The sequence below is a fragment of the Leptinotarsa decemlineata genome, unplaced genomic scaffold (genome assembly GCF_025532065.1).
Source record: "Leptinotarsa decemlineata unplaced genomic scaffold, Ldec_3_MD MMD2_tig00000008_RagTag_RagTag, whole genome shotgun sequence".
NCBI lineage: Eukaryota > Metazoa > Arthropoda > Insecta > Coleoptera > Chrysomelidae > Leptinotarsa > Leptinotarsa decemlineata.
In genome coordinates, this window is record NW_027412537.1 from 15,523,597 (window position 1) to 15,551,534 (window position 27,938).

A 27,938-nucleotide genomic window follows, 5' to 3' on the forward strand; every position below is an offset into this window, starting at 1 on the left:
ATTTCTAGGGTTTTCCACAAATATTTTTGAAAAAAATTGAAAACTGTTTTTTTAGCAACTTAATGATATACATTCACCTTATCTAATAACAATTTATTTTCCCAAGAAACATACAATGTTTATAACAGGAGAATAATTAAAAAAACTAGCTATAATATAGTAATCACAAAGAAAAAACTCATATCGTCTTTAATTTTTTTAATAGAATAATCTATTGGACATAACACAACTTTTTTTTGTTAAAATATACCTTTCAAATAAAGTAAAAATGTAAATTGAAAATAAGTTAGTGAAAAAAATCACACTGAAAGAGCTTCCAGCTCCTCCAAAAGGTCTGCTTCTGCTTTGATTTTCTCGAGCTGATTGATTTCCAAAGTTTTTCCCTGGGCTTGCTGCGCTTTGAGTTTCTCTATTGCATCCAGTTTCTGAAAATAATACAATAAGAAGAATGAATACTTTACTAAGACATTTTTTATGAAGGAATAAACGTTTTTTGAGGTTAAGAAAGCTTCAAATAATACCTTTTTAATATTCTTCTTCTTTTTGTCCAGATCCGGATCACCAGTTAAACTAATTTTAACATTACTAATAACAGGTGGTGGTTTCGGCAGCTCCGAGATCTCTTCCTCTATCTTCTTTGCTTTTTTTGCCTCTCGTTTTTTCTTCTGCTTCAGTGCTGCCTTGGATGGAACCGGGTCTTTACCTGAATAAAATATTTAAATAAATCTCAAATGATGCAGAAGAATCCAGAAAAACGAATCCAATTATAGTCTATTTCAAAAGAGTGTAGAGTAATAAAATCTCATTAAGTATTCAAAAGCGCTACAGGGTGATCCGTCAATAAATTCTGTCACTTCCCTAGTCCGCATTGCAAAATTATGTCGTTTCATAAAGAGCAGGTAGGTATCACCCTGTTTTAAGGGATTTGTTCATTGTTATCGACGGATAAATACTGAGCCAGAGGCGCGCTAGTGGGATAATTGCCAAAAGAATATGCATTCATAAAAATTATATTAAAGGAAATAAAAATTTAATACAGCAGAACAGTGTTATTGAAAAAATATAAAATGTAACAATAAAATATATACGAACCGAAATCGGGAAATACTCACAAACACACACGAACGAACTTTACGTATTGAAACACTTGTGGGGACTTTAAATCAATTTATTCACAAAAACGACAAGAACTTTACTGGATACGTTATTACAATTTGACACTTGAACAATACTAAAACTGTGAACTTCCCTTAACGTTTAACAACACTCTATTTATACCCTAATTGAATGTTCTAGAGATTACTAGGTACAATTTTCGAGAACCTTCCGAGAAAATAATTATTCAGACTACCCTTAATTCTAAACCCTAACCTAAGCAAAAGTGTCACTGTCACTGATACACTGGTCTCTGTCCAGATTGCTTATCCCGCTACAGTATATTTACAATTCAATTAAATTATTCTACATCAGTATAGTCTTCATCCGAAGAACTGTCATCATCCCCTGGTGTTATAATTATAGGGTCAACCACCTGATCGACCAAGTTGTCCAGTTCCCACATTTTATCTTCCTCTTTTAAAACATGCTGGATTGCTTTTTGCCAGTTTTCTGATGTGATTTCCATAATGGCTTGATCAAACAATACCTTGACATCTTTCATTTTAAATGTGGTATTGTGCCTTGCAACATATCCTTTAACTTGTGCCCATATAAGTTCTATAGGATTTAATTCGCAATGAAATGGCGGTAGGCGCAGCACAGTTACTTTATACTTTTCTGCTACATCTTCTACGGCATATTTCATGAAGCGAGATTTATGTTGTTTTACTATGGCTAGTAGTTCCTTCTTTACTGAATTCGTCTCAAACTGAATACCTTTATTTGACAGCCAGTTAATAATTTCTTGCTTTCTCCAAGCTGAAGTTGGTACCTTCTCTAAGCGCCTTGAATGGTAGCTTGCATTATCCATAACCACGACCGAATCAGCTGAAAGAAATTTTAACATTTCCCCGAAGTAGTCTTCGAAGACATCCGAATTCATGTCCTCATGATAATCTCCCGTCCGGCACGACTCAAAGCTTAACAAACCTTCTTTTAAAAATCCGTCTTCGCTTCCAATGTGAGCAATTATAAGCCTCTTCCCTTTTCCCGAAGGCACTTTAATAACCGTCGAAAGGCCTTCTATGAAAGCTTGGCGAGAACTTGTTATATTTTTATCTTGCCACATTTTTTTGACTATATAACCTTCGTTTATCCACGTCTCATCAAGATAAAAAATTTTCTTTTGCTCTCTGCGGTACTGCTTTATAGTTGTCAAATATTTTCGTCTCCAGCAAACAATTTCATCACTTTCCAGTAATAGTGCCTTTCGATTGTGCTTTTCCCAGGCAAAATTCATACTTTTTAAAGTTTTCCATAAAAGTTTTCTGGATATCAAAGGAATATCGTTATCTTGGCTTATCTCGATAAATATTTTTTCAAGAGTGGGTATTTCCTTTCTAAAATAAAACGAATGAACTTTTCTTCGAATGTCACATTTGGTGTCTTCATCTAAGATTTTTATTGGTCTTCCTGATTTTCTCTTGCATGGACTTACCTGGCCTGATATCTTTCTTTCTCGCAATAATTTAAAAATCGTGGACTGTCCAATTCCAGTCATTCGGGCACATCGCTCAACACTTTCTTGCACAGACAAACTAGGGTGATCGTGTTTTATGCAATCATATACATTTAAAATTATAACTTTTTCGCAAACAGATAGCGGAGAATTTTTTACACTTCTTTTCTTTGGAGTAAATGTCCCCATTTTATAACTTTTTCACTATTTCTATATCACAATATCACTGTACGTTTAATTGGTGTAGTAACAATTACTATTATAACTCGAATGTTTAAGACACCATTACAATATATTTAAACCCTTTTTCTTAATTACCTGGGTTTAATAGGTATTGCATGATTGGTGGGCAGGGTCAAAAAGGGATTATTATAATGACATGGCACCTCGGAACTAAGTGTTAACCCTTTTTTGAGAAATCATGCTCAAGTATATGAACCCAAATTGCATATTAAATAAGTTTACAAGAACCACTAAAATCAATCTTAATCTTTTTTTAAGAAATTTTACTTACCTAAATACATGTAGGTACTTAGTTTTAGACCAAATTACTTCCCAAAAATGGCCTTTTATTATTATCTATGTCTGTAATTTTTAATTTACTTTAATTATTAAGTTTAATAATCCTAAGATTTGCTTACGCCCATGGACGACAACGAAATTCAGGCAAATTTTATGACACTTCATGATTTATTACTCTACACTCTTTTGAAATAGACTATAAATACATGAATTTTCCCCTACTCTCGTATTTATGTCAACTTCATCTGTCAAAAATTACTGTCCTGTGGTTTGTACAAACGTCTAGAGACAGATAATATCTTGGGCTGATTAACTCATTGACAGTTCTGACAGATTAATTTAAACTTCTGAATATTTTCTCATGAATACAGTCATGTGTATTCAAGGAAGAATTATAATGTTATAGTTACACAACTTTATCAATAAATTTGGAAATTACCGTTGAAAATTGGAAAACAAAATGAAATGTTATGAAATCATTGATGAATATAGAAATTTAAAACTGATTTTTTTAAACTTATTGATTTAAAAAAAGTAACTAGGTATTAAATAACCAATAATTATAAATTAATGAATTGCTCACTGAAGTACATTTAGCAGTGATGATTTTTTATAAATGGATTTGCATAACAGAAAACTAAAAAAAAATGTAATTTCGAATAAAAATTTCAACAAATCCATTTCCCCACTTTTCTAGAAGGATCTGCTAGAAAACAACATTCCCGGCTAATACCACGGCGAACAATGAATTGCATATCTGTCCTTGACAGTCCTAAGATGAATGCAAGTCTTGGTTGCACCATATCCAGGTTTAGTAACAAAGAAATATTTTCTTTGTTTTTCCACCAAAAAAAAACATTTAATGAGAAAACAACTGATTTTATCAAAAGTAATGCCTTATTTATATATCTCTGATGAAAATATAATAAAAAGTTGATTAACATGGGCAGACATAAAAATGTTGAACTCAATCAAAATTATTCCTAATTTTTTTTGTTAATTTTTATTTTCATATATGAATTGTGTCTCCCTTATAAATATCGAAGATGACTTCAGAAATACCCTCTACGATAATAAACTCCAATTTCTAAACCATCTCCCTATCAATACAACTTCTTACCGGACTTTTGAGGATTTTCTTCATCGTCATCTAGACTGAACTTCACTGCAGGTCTGTTACGTGCGGACGGAGGCCTGTAAGCTTGAGTCGAAGCTTGTGGCTGACTAGGTGCGATGCCTTCCACTTTTTTCATCACCAACTTGGGTTCCGGGAAAGTTAGCTTTGGGAAATTCTGGAAAAGAGATACAACACTGAAAACATATGCACATTTGAACACAAGAGACGGTATTCACCTGCCAAGTGACATCGTAGAGTTCTTCCTGCTGTGCCCAGGGCTTCTCAAACAGAAGCGCAGAGGAGTAATGCCAAATTTTGTATCCGTTACCTATCCTTAACCTAGGCGCAGTGGTGGCGGTTAAGAAGTGCTCCCCGTCTGCCGCCCATTGGAGCAAAGTAGTGTCCGGAGCATCACAATTGGCTAAACAAAGAAAAAGTTATTTATAGTTTTCTTGTAAAAGGTATTGACATTCACACCTTCAGTATGCTACTTTTGTCTTGGAGTAATGAAGCTCAGACACACATAGTTATTAAATCAAATCAAAATATGCTTTATTACCCAAGATATAAACATCTTATTGGCAAAGTCTAGTAAAGTAAAACATGTATAAGGAACAATTAACAAATATAAACTATAAAATAATGCTTAAACACCGGAGCAGAGTATATGGACAGAACAATATTAAGTCCAGCTGAACAGCTACAAATATAAGTACATGCATTTATGAATATTAAGTAAACGTAAATATATAATTCTACATAATGAACATTGATAGCCATTTTGTGTTGGTTTCAATAACTTATTTACACAAAGCTACATATCAATTATTCGATAGAGCCTTGGTAGAATTCGTCCACACTATAATAGGGCCTCCCAACAAGGTATTCTTTCACTTTCTCTCTGAATTTCTTTTCATTATACATTCGCCTTAAATTAATGGGAAGGTGGTTAAATAACTTCTTGCTATTGAAAATAATAGAATTTTGTGTAAGGGCTAGAGAAGGTGTGGGAAGGGAAACAGAGTAAGACTGACGTGTACTATAAGTTGCGGTGTTCCCAAATTGATTTTTATATTTTTTGTGGATAAGACACACTGTTTCCAAAATGAAAAGACATACTAAGGTCAGAAATAGTTAAACTACTGATTTTACAAAAGTCGATGGTCAATGATCACTCTCAATTAGAGCAAGTTAGGATTTTTGTTTTTCGTTTTGAAAGTATTGAATATGAGACAGAGAGAGGAATAACGATGAAACATTCAGGTCTCTTGATTTATTAGGGTTTTTCGGAAGCTACATTATTAGATAGGTAGCTATATTTATTTGATCATGTCATGTATAAAATACATTTATGACAAGTCAGAAAAACAAATAGGTGCAAGGTACAAAGTTTTCTATGAAATGAACAGTAAAAATTTGTAACAAGTTTACAGGGTACATTATAACATATTCAAATTAAGTGTGGAAGTTTGGCGAGCATCTTCCTTGCGTCAAAAGTGTGTCTACGCACATATTCTAAATATTCTGAAGTGGAATAAACACAGTTATTTTTAAATATTTTTTATAACTTTTTTTAAACGAAACATATTCATATTTTTAATATTGGCAGGAAGTGCATTATACAATTTAAAATCATAGGAGTTTTTTTGTGATTTCATCAGCCTGAAACGTTGAGATCTAATAAAATTACTGTTAAGTGTATCATAATTGTGTGAACTGGATTGCTTAGGAAACAAGGGGACCCTTTTCAATATCTAATAGGCTTGAGGACACATACAAAGAAGGCACCGAAATAATTTCATGAGTGATGAATGATTCACGGCAAGAATCCCTAAAACCGATTCCAGCAAGAATTTTCAGAGCTTTTTTCTATACTATAAAAATGCATTGGGCATCACTAGAATTTCTCCAAAGTAGAATACCGTAAGAAATGTGAGACTGTATGAGCGAGCAAAATACTATTTTCAACGTAGTGAAATTTGTTATTGGTTTCAGCTGTCTAAGTAAAAATAAGGCACTCAATAGCTTAATTTTCAAACTTGAAATGTGAATTGACCAATTTAGCCTATTGTCCAGAGTAAAACCCAATCATTTGACACACTGGAATTCAGGTATTGGCAGAGCCATAGAAAATCATGTTTTGTGATTTTTCCTTTTTCATCATGAGTTTGCTCAGTGCTCCGCTTTTTTTGTTTTTCCATAGACTTATCAACAGGAGCTGAATAATTCATAGAAGAGTATATCAAGGATGTATTGTATTGTATTTATTTATTATTTATTAAGTAGGCAAGCCTAATATACAAAAAAAGAAAAATTACAAATTCATAAATATCTAACGACATTAACTATGTAAATATAGTAACATTTTAAAGTACCTTTCAAGGAAAACCAAATATACATACATATCTATAGATTATTAGGTTAGTTCACATTAAAAAATTTAAAAAAATTAAAAATATAATGAGCTGTCACTAATATACTTCTTTAATGATGACTTAAATTGGTTTATTGAATTAGATTCTTTTACAAATTGTGGTAGTTTATTAAATTCGTTTAAGCCTTTATGAAATATACTATTCATTCCAAATTTAGTGTTAGTTTTATTGATGTAAAAATTGTTATTTCTTCTCGTATTGTAATCATGAACTTCATTATTTCTCAATAAGAATTTTTGAAAGTAATTGGGTAGCAATCCTTTATGCAGCTTAAATATAAAGATCATAGTCATATATAATATACGTTCTTCAACTGAAAACCAGTTTAGACACTATAACATCGATTTAATTGCTGAGTAACGGCTACATCCCAATATTAATCGCATGCCCCGATTTTGAAGCTTTTGCAATTGCGCTATTTTATTTTTACTAAGTAGAAAAAGTAATGTTGTACAATAATCAAAATGAGGTTGTATTAGGCTTTTAAAAATAGTCAACCTATCATCAGCAAATAGTACACTGTGACATGGCTTCATATAGTTGTAGAAATCATTGATGTAAATAACGAACAAAAGCGGGCTCAAAACCGATCCCTGCGGTACACCTAGGTCAATCAACCTCTGCTCACAAAATGTATTCAATCAATCAATCAATCAAATATACTTTATTGTCTGAAAAACTACATCTTGTAGACAAAGTCATAAATAAGATACAAAAAGCTACGTAAAAAACATAAACAGTTTAAACAAAATACAATAAACACAAGCTAAAAATGTGAAATACACTGAGATATTCAGCTGGAAATAACAAGACAGAAATGAAAGTTAAGATTCAAGTGAATCGTCAAGATACTCCTGAACTGAATAATAGGCCCTATCAACAAGTAGCATTTTAACTGCTTTTTTGAATTTGTTAAGCACCAAAATTTCTTTAATTCGAGCCGGTAAGTGGTTAAACAGTTTGATCCCGTTGAATATAATGGAATCCCTAACAAGGGAGCTCGCAGGGATAGGCAGATCTATGTTACTATTGTGGCAGCTACTGTTAAAATACCGTGAGCTATGAAAAGAGGCTTGCATGGATCCCTAGGAGCTGCTTTGCACATATATCGGACAGCCCTTTTTTGGAGCACAAAAATCATTTGAAATAAATCTCTAGAACAGACTTCCCAGAAGGCAATTCCATATTTAATATGGGGATCTATTAAAGCGAAATAAGCTGTTCTTGAATGGGAGTAGCCTAGTTCTATTGTTATAAAAAACTCTCTGGAAACGATTATTCAGGTAAGAGAGTGTTTTATAACAATACATTTTCTGAGCTGAGACCGGTGGACCTAGGTGTACCGCAAGGATCGGTTTTGGGTCCGCTTTTGTTCGTTATTTACATTAATGATTTCTACATCTATATAAAGCTATGTCACACTGTAATATTTGCTGATGATACATCCTTGATATATTCTTCTATGAATTATTCAGCTATTGTTATAAGTCTACGAAAATACAATAAAAAAACTTAATTGAGAAAAATATATTCACCATACAACATCTGTTCAAAAAATAAGATCGAGAAGATATGTTACACAAAATAGAAAATGATGAATCAATAAATATTTGAGAAAAATGAAAATTCACCTTATTTTTTTAACTGAGCTAGTATATATAGTATATTGTCCTGTACGTGGATTTATGTGTTGGGCAGTAAACTTTTCTTTTGAATGTAATGTGAAAACAAGAGAGTTGTAATATGACTTCTGTTCAATTTTGGATCTGTCCTTCATAAAAAAGATCAACACTAAAAAAATAATTCTTACAAATGTAAGACAATATTAATAATCACTTTTCAATTTGTCACAATGATTGATCTCACAACACTTTCGTCTGATTAGCATTAAAATCCGAGGAAGAGACAATGTGATGATTGTTACACAACAAATCTCACTCACCAATTTTCTTCTTGTTCACGGCATCCCATATTTCTATCTGCCCCCGTAAGTTCCCAAATCCAGCCAGCAACAGAATATTCCCATGCGGGTTGTAGTATATAGAATTTTTCGGACCTGATCCACATTCAAAAATAGGCTCGCATTTCAAATTGAAAATCGTTGCTTTGGCAGGCATGAATCCATACACAACGCAAAACTCCTGATTTTTCGGAGACCAGCTGACACTATATATCGGTCCCTCCTTACCTAAAGCGATAATGAAGTGTTTGAATACAAAAAATTAACAGAAGAATTGATGTAAACTCACTCAAAGTGATCATCATGGTCTGTCCGGTCAAGCTGATGAAATATAAACCTTGTTTTCCATAGTAGGAACCGCCAGATTTATCAACTTCCGTGGATGTTAGAAGAAGGGCGTTGTTGCCTTTGGAATTCCACATAAAGTCAACTTTGTCAGCTTGGAAGAAACTTTTGTTTGCTATAGCCTGGTTCCCTTCGAAATCAGGATATTTAAATAACCTTCAAAAAGATAGAGAAAAAATTAAAAATGACTTTCGTTTTTCAAACTTGAGTGAAATTTCAATTGGTAGGACACAAATCCTCTTCTGAAATATACTTGATTTTGATATTTTTGAAACTTGATAACTTTTTCAAAATTTTCCTTTGTATTCATTCAAAGCGTGTGGAAAATTTGATGTGATTGTCTGAAATAAATAATTTGAACAATGGGGAATGTTCCTCCTGATGAAAATCAAGTAGTTTTCATAAAAGAGCTCTAAAACAACGCATTTTAAACTTATCATTTCAACCTTTTTCTTTAAAAAATTATTTAAATACTTAAAAAAAGATGAATTAAATAATGCATTCAACATTTGTAGGGATTCGTTTCTATTTCACCATTTGGCAACATAGGTTATAGCTAATAAAGAACAATGAATCAGTTACCTGTATGAGACAAACAAAGATGACATATTTCAGAGACGTGCTGTTCTGTTTACTTATGTTTCCGAGACATTCTGTGACATATGACATTTTGTGCACCCAACATATCTTCCTCTATATAAATAATAACAAAACAACTGTTGTTTATGTGGCTTGTGGAGGTGGTATTGAACTATAATTTATATTTTGCCTCAATTGTTGATTTATAAAGATAATTTTCCCTTTATTAAAGTAGAATATCTAGGTACGTATAAATTATTTCGACTTGCTGTTACCAATATGTGAATCAATTTGAATACTTTTCGAAGTGAATTTGAAAAACTCATGAATTGACCTCAACTTTATTTTGTTCAAACTTGCATTTGCTGTAATAACCCAAATTGAGTAACATTCCCCATTATGTAAGAAAATAAAAATTAACAAAAATGGGCATTACCTTCCAAAAGATGGTTGACCAGGGCTTCCTGGAGTGTGACAGAGAAGAAAATATGTACCGACGTTGGGTGACAAAGAGTAGGAAGCAACCTTGTAACAATTTATCCTAGCAACAATCCTCTCGAAGTTGAGGTCTTCATAAAACACTACATCTGTATTCACCATTCGAGAAAATAATTTTTCGTCAGCGCTGAATTGAGGTTCCCTGCAAAGAAACAAGGCATTATTTGAATCTGATAATTTCAACCGATAGGCTTACCAATTTCCTTGCTTCTTATGCACAAATCTCCTCACAAGCTCTCCGTTTTCCGATTTGTAGATATTCAGGTTGGGGCTACCCTGTGGGTTGGCACTGTTCACAGTAAATGGTTCCCAACACATTAAAAAGGTACTTTTGGGTGAGAATGCCAAATTGTAAGCTTTAACATCTTCAATAGTTGCTACGTCCTGCCAAGACACTGTTTGTACAATTTTTAACCTGAAAAAAACTTATTAATGAATCCCCATTGATTTCAAGTGTATTCATTCATTCCATATATCCTTTGTGGATGTAACTCACGTTTTCCCACTCACGTAGGCAAGGTACTGCCCGTCGGGGCTGAACAACATAGTGCGGCATGACTTGCTTTTAAAAGGCTCAAATTCCTGAACTTTTCCGAAATTGGGTGGTCCCTGAGACAGTTCAATGCCCGAAGAACTGCGAGCTGAAAGTATACGTTGAAAATTAGGATATCATCGATTCATATTTTCAAATAATTACCTGCAAGTGGAATAGTTGTCATAGTGGAGGTTATGTTTTTTTACACACGTGAACGACACGAATAATTTCTATAGTACTGACATACCAGCTGGTAAGTATGTTTTGATGGTTCTTATGAACTACGACTAGCTAGAATAGGCATGGGTCTGCACTCTGCGAGCCATTATGAATGAAAATAACCCATTACAACAGCAAACTACTTCCACTATTTTCACTTTCTCAGAAAAAAAACCAGGATGACAAACCTCAAGAGTGACAAACTGCTCTTCTTGTCATTCATGCAACAGTTATCTTAAACCATAGAGATGTTTTGTTTAAAATTAAGTTCTAACATTATTCGTAGTTTTAGTACGACGTTACTTCACTATTTAGTGGAACATCAGAATAACAGATCAGAATAAATGAATTTATAACAATTTGATATTGATATTATATTTGAGAGTTTGCAATGAATTTGAGATCAAGAGTAGCCAACATTATAATATAAAATACCTCCTCTTTTTCGAGAGAAATGCAAAATACGATCTACTATAACAAAGCGGGTTATAAAAAAATCATTGGCTATTCCAAAGTATACTTACGTCCTTCGTCTGTCTTTAGACACTGTTAATGGTTGTGTTTTGTTGGCATCCAGATTAAATCATTCCCTATCACTGCTCTGGCTGCTCGATGTATGTTAATTGAGTAAGGAGTACGAATAATTTTTAGCAGGAATGGCAGCTCAGGCAAAGGATTAAGTGAAGTTCAAATTATTTATTTGAAAAAATACTACGATTTACTTTTCCTTCGGAGAAAATAAAAAAATATAATAAACAAAATATCTTGATTTTTATCTAGCATTTTTAATAGTCGAATTGAATAGTTTCTCATTTGATACTGACACGTTCGACCTTAATCTTTCCCCTTAACCTATGAACTTTTTTCGCAAATCAGTATAAAGGAAAGAGTTTTAATAATTTCTGAATTCAGAATACTTTTCCGTGGTATAACGAAAGAGTACTTCTCTTACAAGGTGAGTTTTCAAAATAAATCCGAAATAAACAAAATGTATCAGCATCGATTTGCTTAAATCTTGATTTCAATATTCAAAATATTTAGAGGCATTTCCAAAATGAACTCATTCTAGTCCAGTTCAGATGAAAGTGGCATAATCCATCGTCAACAGAAAGCTATAATGAGACTATTTATATCGCTTTTCTTAAAAAATGTAAAGATACCCATTAAGGTAAAAGCAGTATCATATCACATTTTTTACAGATGGCTCTAACAGAAGTATCTTCGAACAAATCATTCGGAGGAGTCCAAAAAGTTTTCTCCCACGACTCTAAGGAGCTTGGGTGTACAATGAAATTTGGTGTCTATCTACCTCCTCAGGCCGAGGAAAAAAAACTACCAGTAATTTACTGGTTGTCAGGTCTTACGTGCACCGAGGCAAATTTCATCGAGAAGTCAGGAGCACAAAGGTAACATGATTATGATTTAATAATAATAATATTAAATATAATCTTATTTTGGGAAGCAACCATTAAAAAATGCTTTTCTCTATTTCGTAGAAACCTTATCCCAAACTGTTTAAATTTATAGTTTTTTTTGATCAATTTTCATTCATTTTGTATATATTTGACATGAATCGATTGCTTGAAAGGTATGCAGCAGAGTATGGAGTTATAATCGTGAACCCAGACACCTCCCCAAGAGGCCTAAATATCCCTGGAGACTCTGAAAGCTATGACTTTGGTGTAGGAGCTGGATTCTACCTAAACGCAACCCAGGAACCGTGGAAAAAAAACTACAGGATGTTCAGTTACGTCACTTCCGAGCTTCCCAAAATTGTGAATGACAATTTTCCAGTTGCCGTGGGGCAGCAATCCATCATGGGGCACAGGTTAGTTGCAAAATTCCACGAAACATTTTTTTGTTCGAAGAAATGTTCATATTGGAATACAAAATCTAACATTGGCTCAAAATATTTCTCAAACACATTCAAGGTGGGTAATAATCAATCCCTTTCCTTATCCAGCAAACAACTTTTATCCAGTAATGTCTCCTCCAACAAATAATTTCATAATTTTTGATGAGTGATTTTCTGTTTTGTTTTCCCAGCTGAAATTGAATTTCTTTATAATTTTCCACAATTTCTTTCTTTCATTGGAGACATACTTTGTTCTTCAAGGTCACCATTATTAATTAATGAACTGTTCTTAACAGTTTTCACTCCTCAACTGACTCATATACAGCCACTTGAAAATTATTCATCAGTCAGCTGCTTAAGATAATAGACTATATAATAGTACAGAACAGTGCCTGATTTGCCAATTGTTCAATGAATTGTCTACTCTACTCCTGTTACAACCAAAAGCGAGTGGGTTGCTTGTATCTAGAAGGTTCATGATTTCAGTATGGGAGGTCACGGAGCTCTAGTATGTTCTCTGAAGAACCCTGGAATGTTCAAATCCGTATCGACATTCTCGGCTATATCGAACCCTTCGCAATGTCCCTGGGGAATCAAGGCCTTCACGGGGTATTTGGGGCCCAAGGAGACCGGATCTTGGAGCGAATGGGATGCCACAGAGTTGGTAAAGAAATATAATGGGCCTCCACTTGAACTGCTGTTAGATCAGGTAAGTAAAAGGTGTCTCGTTGAAATCAGATACTCAGTGAAGTTTTCAGGGTTTGGCAGACAATTTCTTGGAGAAGAAGGAACTTTTACCAGAGAACCTGCTGGAAGCTTGTAAATCCGCAGGTGTGTCGGCTATTTTGAAGAAGAGAGAGGGCTACAATCACAGCTACTTTTACATTGCGACCTTCATTGGCGAACATATAAAATACCATTCTGAGCATCTGACAAGCAAACTGTAATAAAATATTGTTATCTGTTTCTTGATTTATATACCCCACTGAAAAATAAAGGCAATGACACTTTACCCCCTCTTGACTCTGGATAACTTGGTTTGAGTTTTCTATCAACCCATAGATGGCGCTTGGTTTGATAACTTGGTTTGAGTTTTCTATCAACCCATAGATGGCGCTCTAGAAGGAGTCACCACCATGTTATTGTCATTCAATGCTACCGTAAATATTCAATAAAACAATATCTAGACTTCATTAATCTATAATTGGATATAAGTCACTGGAAATTAGTTTCGAATCATTTGATGGCCCCTCTGATGTCGTGCCAGTAGCGTAGCACAGGCTCACGCTTCTGCCAAAGATGCTGGTTGCCCCACATGGCCCAAAATCTGCAACAAAAATACCGCCAATTGAAGTGGCCACATTACAACCGAATCTTCACTTACATTCCACAAGCTGCTCCCCCCAAATGGGCGGCGTGATCAAAAAATTTCCACCCTAACAGGACACCGGCCGTGTCGAGTCCGATAATGAATTTTATTGCCTTGAAAAGAGATGTTTAAAGACCAACATAGGATAAAAAGAAGAGAGGTTACTTACTGCTCCTGCTGAGAAGGTGAAGATCGGTAGAAATATTATACCCAGACGAGTGTCGGGGTACTGGGTGCATACGTATCCCAAAATGGCCATGATAGCTCCCGACTGAAACAATACAATGGCTATACAAAAGGTGACTACCAAAAGTCTGGAGTTTTTTTTTGAGTAATTATTGCTTCAAAGTTTGCTAACGGGAATTATTTTGTGTTTATTATACAGGGTGTTCCTTAATAATATGCGAATGATAGGTTGCTATATAAACTATAATCCCAAAGTGTTTCGTTAAGAAAATACGAGGTGTTAAAAGCTTTAAGAACAAAATGGAAATTATTCAATATTTTCAAAACCATTAGGGATATTTTAGTGATAGTATTAATTACAATTGATGAATGTTTATAGAAACAGAAATAGATATCCTAATATACATAAATATTATACAAATATATCAGTTATTGAACAGAATTACAAAAAAACTGAAATATATAAGACCCTATACAATGGAATATATTGGGTAAAACATAGCAGTAGTAGATGATGAAGAGATTAATAGAGAGAATAATGATGAACCACTCCATTGGAATAGTATTGTGCCTGTAAATATTGAGATAAGGAGCGTTTGAAGAGTTGAAGGGTGTTACTTTGTTTAATTTCATTAGGAAGCTTGTTACAGTACAAGAGTTCTCTGTGAAAAATAGAATTCATTGTTCTTGCAAGGTTAGTTCGTGGGACAACCAAGTCATCCATTCCTCGTATATCGTATTTGTGTATCTGATGGTTATATGTAATAAACTCATTGAAGTAATGTGGTGCTTTTCCAGTGAGTATTTTGAATATGAATATCATAGAAAAATATTGTAATCTATCTTTTACTGTCATCCAATTCAGAATATTAATCATTGAAAATATAGAAGTATATTTATGGCATTTTAATAACAAGCGCATTCCTCTGTTTTGTAATTTTTGTAGAGTATATATATATATATACATCCGTCTATCATTTCTGCGTCTTTACATGAAGGTGGTGATTCTGCGTCCATATGAGTATACAGGATTCTGTAATGATAGATGTGAAGTTCAGGCTTTTTCCAACAGATAGCTACAAAGTATATTAAACTAACTTCAAAATTAAAAGAGTTTACTACATATTTATATCATACCACCATTTCTGAATCCGTACATAATGAAACCGATTCGGCTTCCTTGTATATTTCAAATTCCGACATATTAATCAACCTTTTTTGCGTCCTCAAGTATTTTATTTTTCAATCTGTAATCATTTCTGCGTCCTGCAGTGTTGCCACTTCTAGTCAAGGAGAATAGAGTGGAAGGGGTATATATCCAGAATACCAGTATATGCATACAGAAGTGGTGCTGATTTGATTTGTACCTCTGGGACACTAATTGTATACAGTATGGACGTAAAAAGTTCTTGAATGTTGCTAGTTGGGACTTCCATTCCATTCACAGTGAAAAAATAAGACAAAAAAATATATAGACACAATAATCTGAAAATTAAAAAGGAAAAATTAAAAGATTTCAAACCAAGTTATTTGACGACGTTTCGATTGTTAGTATCCACAATCGTCTTCGGGTGTTGACGTCATTACCCAAAGTAACTTGGTTTGAAGTAAGTTGGTTCGAAATCTTTCAATTTTTAGCTTATTTTCATAGATTTATAAATTTTTCTTATTTTTTACTGTGATTTTTTTTCTGTTTTTTGTTTGTTTTTATTATCACGTTTTATTGTTAATTGTAATTGATATCTTAGCTTTTGTAATACCCGTAATTGATTTATTTTAATTTTCATGCTACAATTAATTTGTTTCCCAACAGCATTGATGTCGAACCTGTTAACACCATATTAGACAGTGGAAGTCCGAACTAGCAACATTCACCACGAATCGATAGATTCATGGTGAATGTAATGAGATATCATTACAACATGATGCAATGCCAATCAAATGAAGAGAATAAAAAAAGAGATATGGTGTGACAGGAGACTTTATATTAGTAAACTGAAAAATCAAAAAGAAACTTTATTTATTTACATCAATATTGACTAAAACATCAAAACAAAAAAGTAAAAGGAACTTTATTCATTGACATCAATATTGACTAAAACATCAAAACAAAAAAGTAAAAGTCCAAATTAAATATTCTTTTTGTATACATTTTGGATGAATACTTTGATTTTTGCCCAAGACTTATTTTCCAGCAATTCAGGATATTTGCTTATCAGATTTTCACATTCGTGTCGTCTGGGAGGTTTCTTCATATTGATGTGATTCTGAAAGAATTTTGTAACAACTTTTTTTTGTTGATTTGTCCAAGGTACTAGCAATCGCTTTTTGAAATTATTTGCATTTTTGTTCACTGTGGGAATTGATTCTCTTATATTTTGTTGCGATGCTTCAATGTCTTCGTCTAGAGTATTGGCTGAATCATTTATGCCCTCAGTAATTTCCAAATTATTTTTCATGTCATAATTTTCTGCATCTTCTTCTTCCAGAATGTCATCATCCATCTTCAAATCTATTTCATCTAAAGTTTTTCCTTTGTAGTTTCCTGCTTCCCCTCTTTCCATTAGCATCAACAACTTGGCAATTTTTGCAGTCTGATATACATTTTGAGTTGAAATGGATTGTTTGTCAGAATTTTGAATAAAACAAAGAGATTTTGGACTATTCATTTTACTCACTCGAAATGCATAACTTTCAGTCCGACATCCCATGGTTTCATTTTCATCACAGTCCTAATCAGAATCTGGTAGATAAGTTGGGTCATCATCACTGTCAGATGAAAACAAACAACTCTTTACGGAGTTATTTTCTGAATGTATTTTCAATGGAATTGATAAAATTTGTGTATCTTGTATAGTACTGGAACATGCAGGAAAACCTAGAAAAAATTAGAAAATAAAATTAATATAAATTCGATTATCTTCTTCGAAAATGTTAATATTAATATCAAAATCGCCTGAAGCCGAACAAATAAAATGGAATACACTTTTTTTTAAACATTTGAAATAACAAATTTTGAGAAGTTACTCAGGACTAAGTAAAAAAAGATCTGAACTTATTTTTAGTTTTCATTTTATTTAATGAAAAATAGTATTGACGGAAAGTACAGCTAGACAAGCGACAAACTACTTTAAAAAAAATAATATTCGAAAAATTTTCATGTTTCAAAATGAGATTGAAACAGTTCGAAAATTTTAATTTTGTTTGAAGAGAAAATTGAAAGCATGGTTTAGCTACATTTGACTTAGAAACTAATAAAGATCAGCAAAAAAATGTGTTGGAAATTTGTTGGCGATTTTCAACATGAAAAATATGAACAAAATTAACTCACATAGTAATTAATAAAATTCTTGAGAGTGGTATTAATTTTTGTTTATATATACTACCACAGTTGTGAAGAAAATTTGAAGCATATTTCTTGTGAATCTTGTGAATAACGGAAATTAGCATAACTGAAAGAATTAATATCCATTTCTGAGATAATGAGAAAATATATTAACTTTTGAGTCAGATATTTCCGTATCATTATGGTACTTAGTAGAAAAACTAATTCTTGATCTTCTTCAATTATATCTATAAAATTGAAAATTTTCGTCTACACTAAAAATTGCTATATAGTGAGAAAAATCAGGTTTTCCATCTAAATCAAAAAAAGGGGATCTGTACTATCACTAACCCAGTTATACAAATAAAAATGAACAGCATGGGGATATTAGAAACGGTAAGTATTACGGTGTCGATTGAATTAAAGGAAAGTGGCGCATTTATGTGCCTAATAATATGCCATTCAGGAAGTGTCAATATTATGAGTAGTTTCGGAGATATCCGAGAATAGCCAAAATTTGAGAATTTCGTTTTTATTTTCTCCTAGATTTATTTTCGGAAGAAATGTAAAACAAATAGCACTTTGTCAAGACCACTTTTTGAGGACTCCACGATAACATAAGCAGAATTTTTCTTCGACGTTTCGTCTTGTAGAAAACATCATCAACTTTATATTTTCATATGGGCCTAACCTAAAGTATACCCTGTATACGACTCCATTTTTCATTTTGAATGTAGCAACATATCACACAATATGATTTCATGACCATTTTTCGCGCAAAATGAAAAGTGATTACTTAACCTGCTTTTCTTCAATTTTAAATAGTATGCGCTGGGAAAAGTGACACTCAATGTTATATTGTCATAATAATACTGTTGTTTGGTAGAATTGTTGACATATTGCCGTTCCTAATTTTACATCTCGCTACCTACCTAATTCACCAACAATGGCATTTTTAATAAGCGTTTCGATTTTACCATGTGGGTTGAGAATCTCGGTACGAATGTAATTGGGCCTTTCATCTACCAAAACGATTCAACAAAAGAGCGGAACATGAATTTGTTAGTGAAGGATTTGGAAGACGCTTACATAATTTGCCTTTAGGGGTTACTCACAGCTGCTGGTTTCAACAAGGTGGTGATTAAGCACATAACGCTAGAATTGCTTGTGATTATTTGAACTGCCCAGGACAGTGAATTTGTTCTCATAGTGACACAATGGCCTGCAATGTCCCCCGACCTAACCCCACTAGACTTTTTTTTCCGGAGATATACCAAAAATCAAATGTTCTCTCATAATTTTCAAAATGAAGAAGATTTGCTAAGATTGGTTACTGCGGCCTTTAACAATATGTAAACTCAAGCTTTAAATTCGTCTGTGAGACGAGCGTACTTGTGCTCAGAAAATAACGACGGGTTATTTGAACCCTTGTTATGAATTTCTGTTTATTTTTTTGTAATACATAAGAGCTCCTAATTATTACATTACAATTACATTTCATAAAGTAAACTTTTGAAATTGCGACTCATCTTTATATTCAGCAACGCAAAAATTCCTGCAAGTGGTAAGTTAAATTTTATTTTGAATAAGACTAATCAATTTACTTCGAGTATCAAAATATGACATTTTTTCCAGCGCGTAACTACTATCTAAAATTGAGGAAAAGCAGATTAAGTAATCACTCCTCATTTGGCGTGAGAAATGGTCATGAAATCATATTATGTAATACATTGCTGTATCCACGATGGAGTACAATACAGGCTATACTTTGGTTTAGTTGATGATGTTTTCTACAAGACGAAACGTCACAGAAAAATTCTGCTTACGTTCTGCCTAAAAAGTGTTCATGGCAAAGTGCTATTTGTTTTGAATTTGAAAAAAAAAACGAAATTCACAAATTTTGGTTTTTCTCGGATATCTCCGAAATCACTCGAAATATTAAAATTTCCCAAATGACATATTATTAGGCACATGAATGCGCTACTTTTCTCTAATTCAATCGACCCCATATCACTTACCGTTTCCGATATCCCCATGCTGTTTATTCTTATCTCGGACACAGTGTATTCTTGAGTCAAGTAGTGGAAAAACTCATCAAATTAGGTCACTCTAAATATCGTAAAATTCTAATCTTAAAGGCTGCAGCATGCAAGTGCTTGTACCTTGATCACTAACAAAATCGATTATTTGTGAAAAAAAATATCTCTTGAAATTTTAGTCGAACAAAACTGTTTGAAGAAATGCAATTATTTTGAAAATCGTTACTAACAGATTACAGAGGTAGCAGTGCAGTGTGAGCAGTGCAAAAGCCCATGACATCGTTCTTGCCGAGAACTCGCGCTGTGACCTCTTGTAGAAAAAAATTGACATTAAAAATGTTTTTTCATTCCGAGGTAATATTCGAAACAATTTATCGTCATTCACCTATTGCACTCATAATATGCACTGTAATATGAAAAGTACACAAATTGTAAGGAAACACCAAACTCATTACTATTATCTAACACTCATTTCTTACCTTCAGGAAGAATATTATTTTTCTCTGGTAATTTTATAGACTCAGTTTCAGAATTGAGGCACATTTGGAGTATTCTGCTGGACCGTGCACTGGAATTCATTGCTCTCAAATTTTCCATATTGAACAACACAACACATATCATTTGTCACGGAACGAACAACTACCCAATTCTCATGAATTTTGGACATTCCCATAGAATACACGGAATATACAATGTTGTCAGATTTGCGGAGTTTCAATCGTCTGCGACATGTCGCAAAAATATACAACAAGATATACTTGTGTCGACGCGAACACCCCCTAGCGAAGAAAGACATGAACCACTTTCGGGAACTGGCTGTACATTCAACAACCTTTTTTGCGTCCTGACGTAACCATCATTCAGACCAAACTCGGGGTTTCCGACAATTTATGGCGCGAAAATATGAATCACCAGATTAACTATTACTGAATACTTTTTCGTGCACTCGCTTTATTGATATTATGACGACACCATAACAGAAAAACCTTTCGGCGTCCGTATACGGACGTAGAAAGGTGGAGGACGCTGGATCATATGTAAATATACAATGTATGGACGCAAAAAGAATAGCGGGATGTATATATATATATATATATATATATATATATATATATATATATATATATATATATATATATATATATATATATATATATATATATATATATATATATATATATGAATATGAAGAGATAAACGATTATCCACCATGAAACCTAAGTATTTGAATTCACTTACAAACTCTATTACATCAATCAATAGTGATCAATAGTGTTCACAATTTCTTGTAAGCTATCAATAAAATAATTGTTAAATGATTCTCCAATATCTAGATTATTTTTATGAATGACTGACTGAACATTTATTTTGAAATAAATACCATCAGTAAACGTATTACTATTAGTTTTTGGACTTACAAGCTGTTTGAGTGTTTTCCACATAATCTTCGGATTTGACCTATTTTCATCAATTTTATCATAATAGTGTTTTTTTTCTTTGAGTTTCAGTAAATTCACACATTTATTTCGAAGAAATTTATAGTGGTTCCAATTTTCTTCAGTTCTATTATTTTTGAACATCTTCTAAGCCCAACCTCTTTTGTCACAATGTATTTTAACCTCGTTGTCATACCATAGTACACTATTTGACTTCAAAGTGTATGATATTTCTGGTGCAATTGATTGAACAACTGACTCACACTGACTTTTGGAGTCTTCATAAAATATATCTACTTCAACACAGCTCAACAAAAAGTTACATGATATCAAACTCAAATTAATCCTGTCCATATTACAATAATTGAGGTTTCTGTATGTTTTTGTGATATTTTGTGCTATATATTTATTGCAATTACTCAAATTGACTGTTATTAATAAATGATCAGTTAACTTTGGGAAATCATGAACGATAGTATTAACATCAAAATTGGTAAGTACGTAGTCAACAATGGTGTTGCTATATTTAGCACACCTGGTTATTTGAGTTACAGTTTGTTCAATTCCAAGCATGTTCAACATATTTTTCATTTTTGTGTAATAAATTCATTACTAAGGAAATTCAAGTTGAAGTCTCCAGCAAGAACACATTTATATTTGAACAAAGTTTCACACATATTTTCAAAATCACTCAGAAATACAGAATGACTGGAATTTAGCGAGTGGTAAAGACAGCCAATTATGTAAATTTGTTCATTGCTCTGGTTTATTGCTTCCACAAAACATTTTTATAGTAGTACCTAAAACTAATCACATTCATTTTTTTAATTTCGTTTGGAATACTGTTGTACATGTAGCCAATTTGGTAACTGAAGGACCGTTTAAAGAATTCATGATGGTGAATTGGTGATGTTAAAATACCTTTAAATCGAATATTGATTGTATGAACATCGGTTCGAAATGAAATTTTTTCATATAAGTAAATCGGAATCTTTGTTATGATTATTCTGTGAAATAAACACTGCATGCAACCGCCTACGCATTGCCATATTTAACCAACCCGTTTCAACCAATTTATTGGAACCCCATGAATGAGACGTAAACATGAATTCTGAATCTTTTGGATTTTTTGCTCATATGCTTTCGTTAAGCAGGGATCGTACACTGAATCAGCAAAATTCAGGGTAGACAAAACTAAACTATTACTTAACATTATTTTTGTTGTTTTTGTTAGAAAATTTCTATTTCCATAAGTAATCTTAAGAATTCCATAAGCCTTTTGAATAAGTTTTTTCACGTGTGTTTCGAATCTTAAATTACTTTCGAGAATAAGTCGCTTGATCTACAATGGACAGGTCTTTGTCAAGTATTTTTATTTTCATTTCAATCTTCTCCCTGACATTTTTTGGCCCAAATATCAAAACATTTGACTTTCTTGAGTTGTTAACTAGACAATGATCAGTTGCAGTTTCAACTAAATTATTGATGTCTTTATTAACTTGTGCACAAGCCTTATCAACGTCTTCAGGTTTGTATTATGTTTATTGTGTTTTACACACTATGGACGTCTTCCTTGTTACTGTGTACTATTTTGTGAAAGAAATTTTATACTTTTTAACGAGAGAAGTTAATAAATATTATTATTATTATTATTATTATAAAGAGATATAGATCTGTGTGTCGTCTTCGTATAAATGAGAAGAACAATGTCCAAGGGAGTTAACGAGCTGGCTAGTATAAATAGAAAAGAGTAGTGGGCCTAGGATTGAACCTTGTGGCACTCCCGACTTCAATTATTGAAAATTCGACTTATTGGCTGCTACTGTCACACTCTGATATCTTCCCCTCAAATAATTATTGAAGAATTCAACACTATCTGCAGATATTCCTATATGATGCAAAATTGACATTAGTATGTCATAGTTTATAGTGTCAAATGCCCTACTAAAATCAATAAGTATCAGGGCTGTACATAAACCTTTATCTGAAGCTGAGAGAAAATGTAGCAAGGCGGTAGTACAACTATGTCCTCTTCTATATCCAAATCGTGTCGGTGGTAAAATAGATTTTTCATGCAGGTAATTCGTCAGCTGATGATTAACAATTATTTCCAGCACTTTTGACATCGTGGGTAAAATGCTTATTGCACGAAGGTACTTCAGTTCTTGAAGATTAGTAGTTTTTGGTAGTGGTAATATCAGAGCCTTCTTCCAATTTGAAGGAAAAACATTATTGGTGAGACAGTAATTGATGATATGGGTGAAATAAGGAAGAATTATTGGACAGCATAGAAGAATCATTTTGATATTCAAACCATCATATCCAATTGCATTGGTTTTCATTTGACAAAGAATTTGGGATACCAAAGACTGGTCAACTGGGGATAGTTTAAAGTTGGAGTCATAAAGTACATTAGTATTATATTGGGATATAATATCAACTGATGAAGAGATATTAGGTAAGGTATTAACAAAAAAATTATTGATTTCGTTTAAATTTTGGAAATGAGGTGGAATATCAGCTTTAGCCTCCATGGGTAGAACTTTATTATTTTTTAATATGTTCCAGCATTGTTTATTGTTAGATACACTGAGCTTCGAGTTAAAAAAGACTTTTTTCCCTCAAAATAGCTTTAGAGGTGGAGTTTTGCAGTTCCTTATAAAATATCCAGTGGTGGTACAGGAGGCTTTGTAATTCTACGTGTCTTAAAAGGGGCATGTATATTCATACCCATGCGCCAGAGTTATAGAAAATTGGACGTTTCAGATGCTTTCCATCCAGGGTACATGTGGCGGACATTTGAACGATATAATGGCATCGATAGGTCTTTCAAACGAATAAAAAACTCCGATATCTCGCACACACTTTGCTTTCTTCAAATTCAAAGATAGAAAGACTATACTTTTATAAATTGGTACGAGACTTCAAATAACTCCTTTAAATAAATTATCTATTATTATAAATCCACTCACAGCTCCCAACGATAATCCAGGCTGTTTTGTAACGATCTTATAGAGATAGCTCGTGAAACTGGAGATAACACCAGCACTCAGATACAACGCTAAAAACTGCTCCATTCCTAAACTATGTACAGCGCCTTAAAAAGAGTTCAATTAATTGAATGTGTAGGAAATCCATCGCCAAATCATTACCAGTACTAAAACTGTGAAGGACATACATGTTTGCCAACAGATGTAACCCAGAATAGTGACTGAAGGTAGACAACAGCATCGGCAAGCAGACGCTCCGGCTTGCAGGATTGGAGCAAAAATATTCCATCATGACAGGTTGGAATCTGGGGACCCTCCAAGCTGCGAATACTAGAATGTTGAGGGCACAAATCGGCACGAAAACTCGTTCTCCGGGCGTGAGCCGGTTCCACCAGGCTTTCACTTCTTTCGTTATGAAATTTGATGCCTGTACGCCATAATCAGCTTGTCTCTTGAAAAACTTCATTGGTTTTCTGAGCATGCTGACAGCGTGCGACCTCATATTTTCGTACTCCCATATCGCGGCGCCGAGATAGCAAGATCCTGAAAACTGGATTCGTTTATTATTGATACACAAAAATAATACGTTCCAAGTTGATAAATCATCGATGGAGTATAAAATTTCGGGTATTTACATAAACTCCAGTGCTAGAATAACAAAGAAAATATTTATAGACTGACATAACATAAAATAAATATTAATTAATATCAGTACATTAATTTGACTATTATGATAGAAAAAAATATGTAAGCCAAAATAAACCTCAAATTGTCAGAAATAATTATTTTGAAAAATGTTTATAGTAGCAAGTATTTTACTGTAATCTCTTATTGACTGAAGTATGAACCTGCCTTCCTATCTTTTACTATACCTATGAAACTCCTGTATTTGGCAAAAAATCACATTTAATTTCAATTTCCTACTTTGGATTTTGTAACATAATTTTGAACACTCAATTCTGAAAATGTCTCGCAAAGAATTTAAGCCAATTATTTCATTTACTTCTTTAGTAGATGTTCTACAAGGAAGTCGGTACAACAATTTTGGAGCTTTTTCATGTGTAGCAGGAATCCTGTTGGAATTATTCAAAATGCACATTTCCCAAATCCCAAACAATTTATATGACTCAATATGTGTGCATCGGTCAAATGTCAAGATATTTATTTTAATTCGTTTGTAACAACATACTATTTTCGATTTGTATTCTGCTTTTGTTATGTAAACGCAAAAAATTAATTTTTTTTTACAAAGGACCAACAAAAAGTTATTCAGTCACCATTGTTGAATTTATCAAAAATGTAACATTTATAAATTACCTGTTGTCCTAGAATTAACATTGTATTGCAATTTATTTTCAAAATCTGTTTTGTCAGAATAAATTATTTACCTCTGGAGTTTTGGCATTGAATGCCAATTATTTAGCATATTTATAAAATTAACTGTTTTCCTAGAAATAATATTGTATGACAATTTATTTTCAAAATATACCTGTTTTGTCAGAATTAATCATTTATCTACTCAAGTTTTGGTATTGAATGCCAATTATTTTGCATATTTATAAATTATCTGTTTTCCCAGAAATAATATTGTAGGGCAATTTATTTTCAAAATATACCTGTTTTGTCAGAATTATTAATTTATATACTAAAGTTTTGGCATTAAATGCCAATATTCAGCACATTTATAAATCATCTGTTTTTTTAGAAATAATATTGTACAGCAATTTATTTTCAAAATCTACATGGTTTGTCAGAAATGACAATCTAATCTAATTGAGTTTTGTAATTATTGTTATATAAAAGACATTGTTGAATAGTTTAATGTACCAGTTAGATAGGGAAATAAAAGCACCTAAAGGCTGGTTTCCAACCCAAAAGAGGTTAGATTTCAATCTTGCTGAAGTGCCTAGCAGCTGGATTGAGGACCGTTTCCTTAAGAAACGGGGGTGGAAGGAAAGGGTCGCCAGGTCCAAACCTGCGGAATTGATTCCATAAAGAGGGAGCTTGCGACCTGGGCACACAACGCGGGAGGGGGCATGGGGGTAGTTTAATGTACCTGTAGCTACTGTGTAGCAAAACACATCTTAAATAAAATTCATAATATAGATACTAGATACTCATTAGGACAACAAGAGGATTGTTCCGAATTCTTGGGGTTCTTGTTGAATACTCTTCGTGAGCAAAACAATAGCAAAATCAATACTCCTGACCGCTCTGGACTGAATGATTCTGTACAACCCATCTCGTCTTGTGTTTGTAAATCTTTTGCTGGAAAAATCCTCACTGGTTTACTTTGTGGTAAATGTTCAAGAAGTACCGAAAACTTATGTGAATTTCTGGAACTTCATCTAGCTTTTCCTAATACGACTAATAACCAGTCCGTGCAAAGCTTATTGTTAAATCATCTGAAAATGGAATTTTTAACAGGTGATGATCGACTGTATTGTCAATGAATCATTAATTATTTCAGTTTAGATGGAAATATACCAGTTTCAAGTGATACATTTATTGAATTATGTAAAGTTTCTGTTAAGACTTGATATCTTGTCTGATTAAGCCATCACAAATAGAACACTTACCTTCAAGTCATCAATACATTCTAATATTCCATTTTCATTAGTTGAATGTAACAAAAAGTTGAAGAGGAAAATTTAAATTTAGGAACATTATAATAGGAAATTAACTCGTTAGCATAAAAAGTATCCTAAGGCAACAAAATGTTGTTCATCAGTATGAACACACTCGAAGAAGCTAATGTTAAGCATGATCGGCTTGAATCAATCATTATAGCTTTTTTCTTTGCATTTTTTTATTATAAGTTACGTATGCGATATACGAAAATACTTTTTTAAAAGACTTTATTTTGGACAAATACAACGTTACAGTTCAGGCGAAGTAACAAGAATGAATGATTATTAAATTAACAATAATTTATAAGTTACGTTTTGTCGACTTAGCATGTAGTCGTATCTGGAACAGCGGATGTAACTCTATCCCTGAGTGATGCTCGGTCAGCGAACTCAGGTACATAACTTATAATACTGACAGGATTCTTTGATAGATTATATATTTTTGATAAAGTTCATACCTTTTTTTTTTTAATATCATCCAATATGATTTGATCAATCCACGAAAGATACTTTCGATTTTTTTGAGTAATATTCAACACGTCATTTTTTAATTCAGTGGGTAATATATTCTATATGTATAATCACTGTCAGCCTTAGCTTACTTACTGCGACTGTGAATAGAAAAGGTTTGACTAGATTTCCTGCCTGAAGATTTCCACAGTCAGCACCTACATTTGTAAATGGTGTTGCTAGACTTTCTGGGTTTACATTTGGTTTCTCTTTGTGTATCCTGCCTTTTCTAAAACATCTCGTAGTTCTTGATGTATCTGGCTGGAAAAACGATTTACGGAGAAATACATTTTCCTTCAGGCTAGAAATTTAAAAGAGACTGCAATTTTTCCAAAATTTATAGGTTATTACTAAATACCATATTTCTGAAACTTTAAACATGCGACTCAAAACCATTCTTTAATAATTTCATTTATTTTTAACATATATTAAAAAGTAGAAATGAATTAATTTTAATTTTACTAGGTATTCATTATTTACGTATTTTTTATCAAAATATAAAACACATACTTCAAACAGTGAAAGAAAAATGACAGATCTGTCATGCGACACTGGACACTGACATTTAGTCTACTGACTAACGATGGGTAGTGAAACGAATGAAATAAGATTAGTGCAACAAAACGTACCTTCATTAAATCTATATTTTTCTATCTAGAAAATCATCAGGAACAAGAGCATATGAACCATTGGAAGTTACTCTTCGAAAGAACGAATGTTAATGATGAAAATTATGTACCGACACCTTATAATGACTTGTTGCAAAATGAA

General features: G+C 32.9%; 3 protein-coding genes and 1 long non-coding RNA gene across 8 annotated transcripts; 1 reads left to right on the forward strand and 3 right to left on the reverse strand.

The window, feature by feature from the left end:
- Positions 1-183: 183 nt before the first annotated feature.
- On the reverse strand, positions 184-11,027 carry eIF2A (eukaryotic translation initiation factor 2A). The gene is made up of 10 exons (XM_074171149.1): positions 10,771-11,027; positions 10,570-10,714; positions 10,270-10,488; positions 10,012-10,215; positions 8,941-9,152; positions 8,634-8,879; positions 4,493-4,677; positions 4,260-4,431; positions 522-703; positions 184-425 (listed from the first exon to the last, which is right to left on the reverse strand). The coding sequence occupies exons 1-10, from the start codon at positions 10,790-10,792 to the stop codon at positions 300-302; spliced, it is 1,713 nt and encodes a 570-aa protein (XP_074027250.1). The 5' UTR covers positions 10,793-11,027; the 3' UTR covers positions 184-299.
- Positions 11,028-11,473: 446 nt separating this feature from the next.
- Positions 11,474-13,694, forward strand: LOC111508964 (S-formylglutathione hydrolase). Of its 3 annotated transcripts, none has more exons than XM_074171152.1 (5): positions 11,474-11,495; positions 12,028-12,233; positions 12,416-12,655; positions 13,169-13,391; positions 13,441-13,694. In XM_074171152.1, the coding sequence occupies exons 1-5, from the start codon at positions 11,484-11,486 to the stop codon at positions 13,627-13,629; spliced, it is 870 nt and encodes a 289-aa protein (XP_074027253.1). In that variant the 5' UTR covers positions 11,474-11,483; the 3' UTR covers positions 13,630-13,694. The 3 variants fall into 3 exon arrangements, with proteins under 3 accessions (XP_074027253.1, XP_074027254.1, XP_074027252.1); XM_074171153.1 differs by lacking the exon at positions 11,474-11,495 and adding an exon at positions 11,528-11,782; XM_074171151.1 differs by lacking the exon at positions 11,474-11,495 and adding an exon at positions 11,863-11,977.
- A 172-nt stretch (positions 13,695-13,866) lies between these two features.
- On the reverse strand, positions 13,867-27,696 carry rho-7 (rhomboid family intramembrane serine protease rho-7). Of its 2 annotated transcripts, XM_023164619.2 has the most exons (7): positions 27,526-27,696; positions 27,264-27,468; positions 24,190-24,577; positions 24,010-24,134; positions 14,221-14,322; positions 14,067-14,164; positions 13,867-14,009 (listed from the first exon to the last, which is right to left on the reverse strand). In XM_023164619.2, exons 1-7 carry the CDS (start codon positions 27,561-27,563, stop codon positions 13,919-13,921), a joined length of 1,047 nt encoding a protein of 348 aa, XP_023020387.2. In that variant the 5' UTR covers positions 27,564-27,696; the 3' UTR covers positions 13,867-13,918. The 2 variants fall into 2 exon arrangements, with proteins under 2 accessions (XP_023020387.2, XP_074027251.1); XM_074171150.1 differs by lacking the exon at positions 27,526-27,696 and having other exon boundaries at positions 24,190-24,570; positions 27,264-27,403.
- Positions 14,329-20,712, reverse strand: LOC141480743 (uncharacterized). 2 transcript variants are annotated; one of them, XR_012464530.1, is made up of 3 exons: positions 20,081-20,712; positions 15,375-17,115; positions 14,329-15,313 (listed from the first exon to the last, which is right to left on the reverse strand). It is a non-coding gene; the product is annotated as an uncharacterized lncRNA (long non-coding RNA). The 2 variants fall into 2 exon arrangements; XR_012464531.1 differs by having other exon boundaries at positions 14,329-15,330.
- Positions 27,697-27,938: the final 242 nt, after the last annotated feature.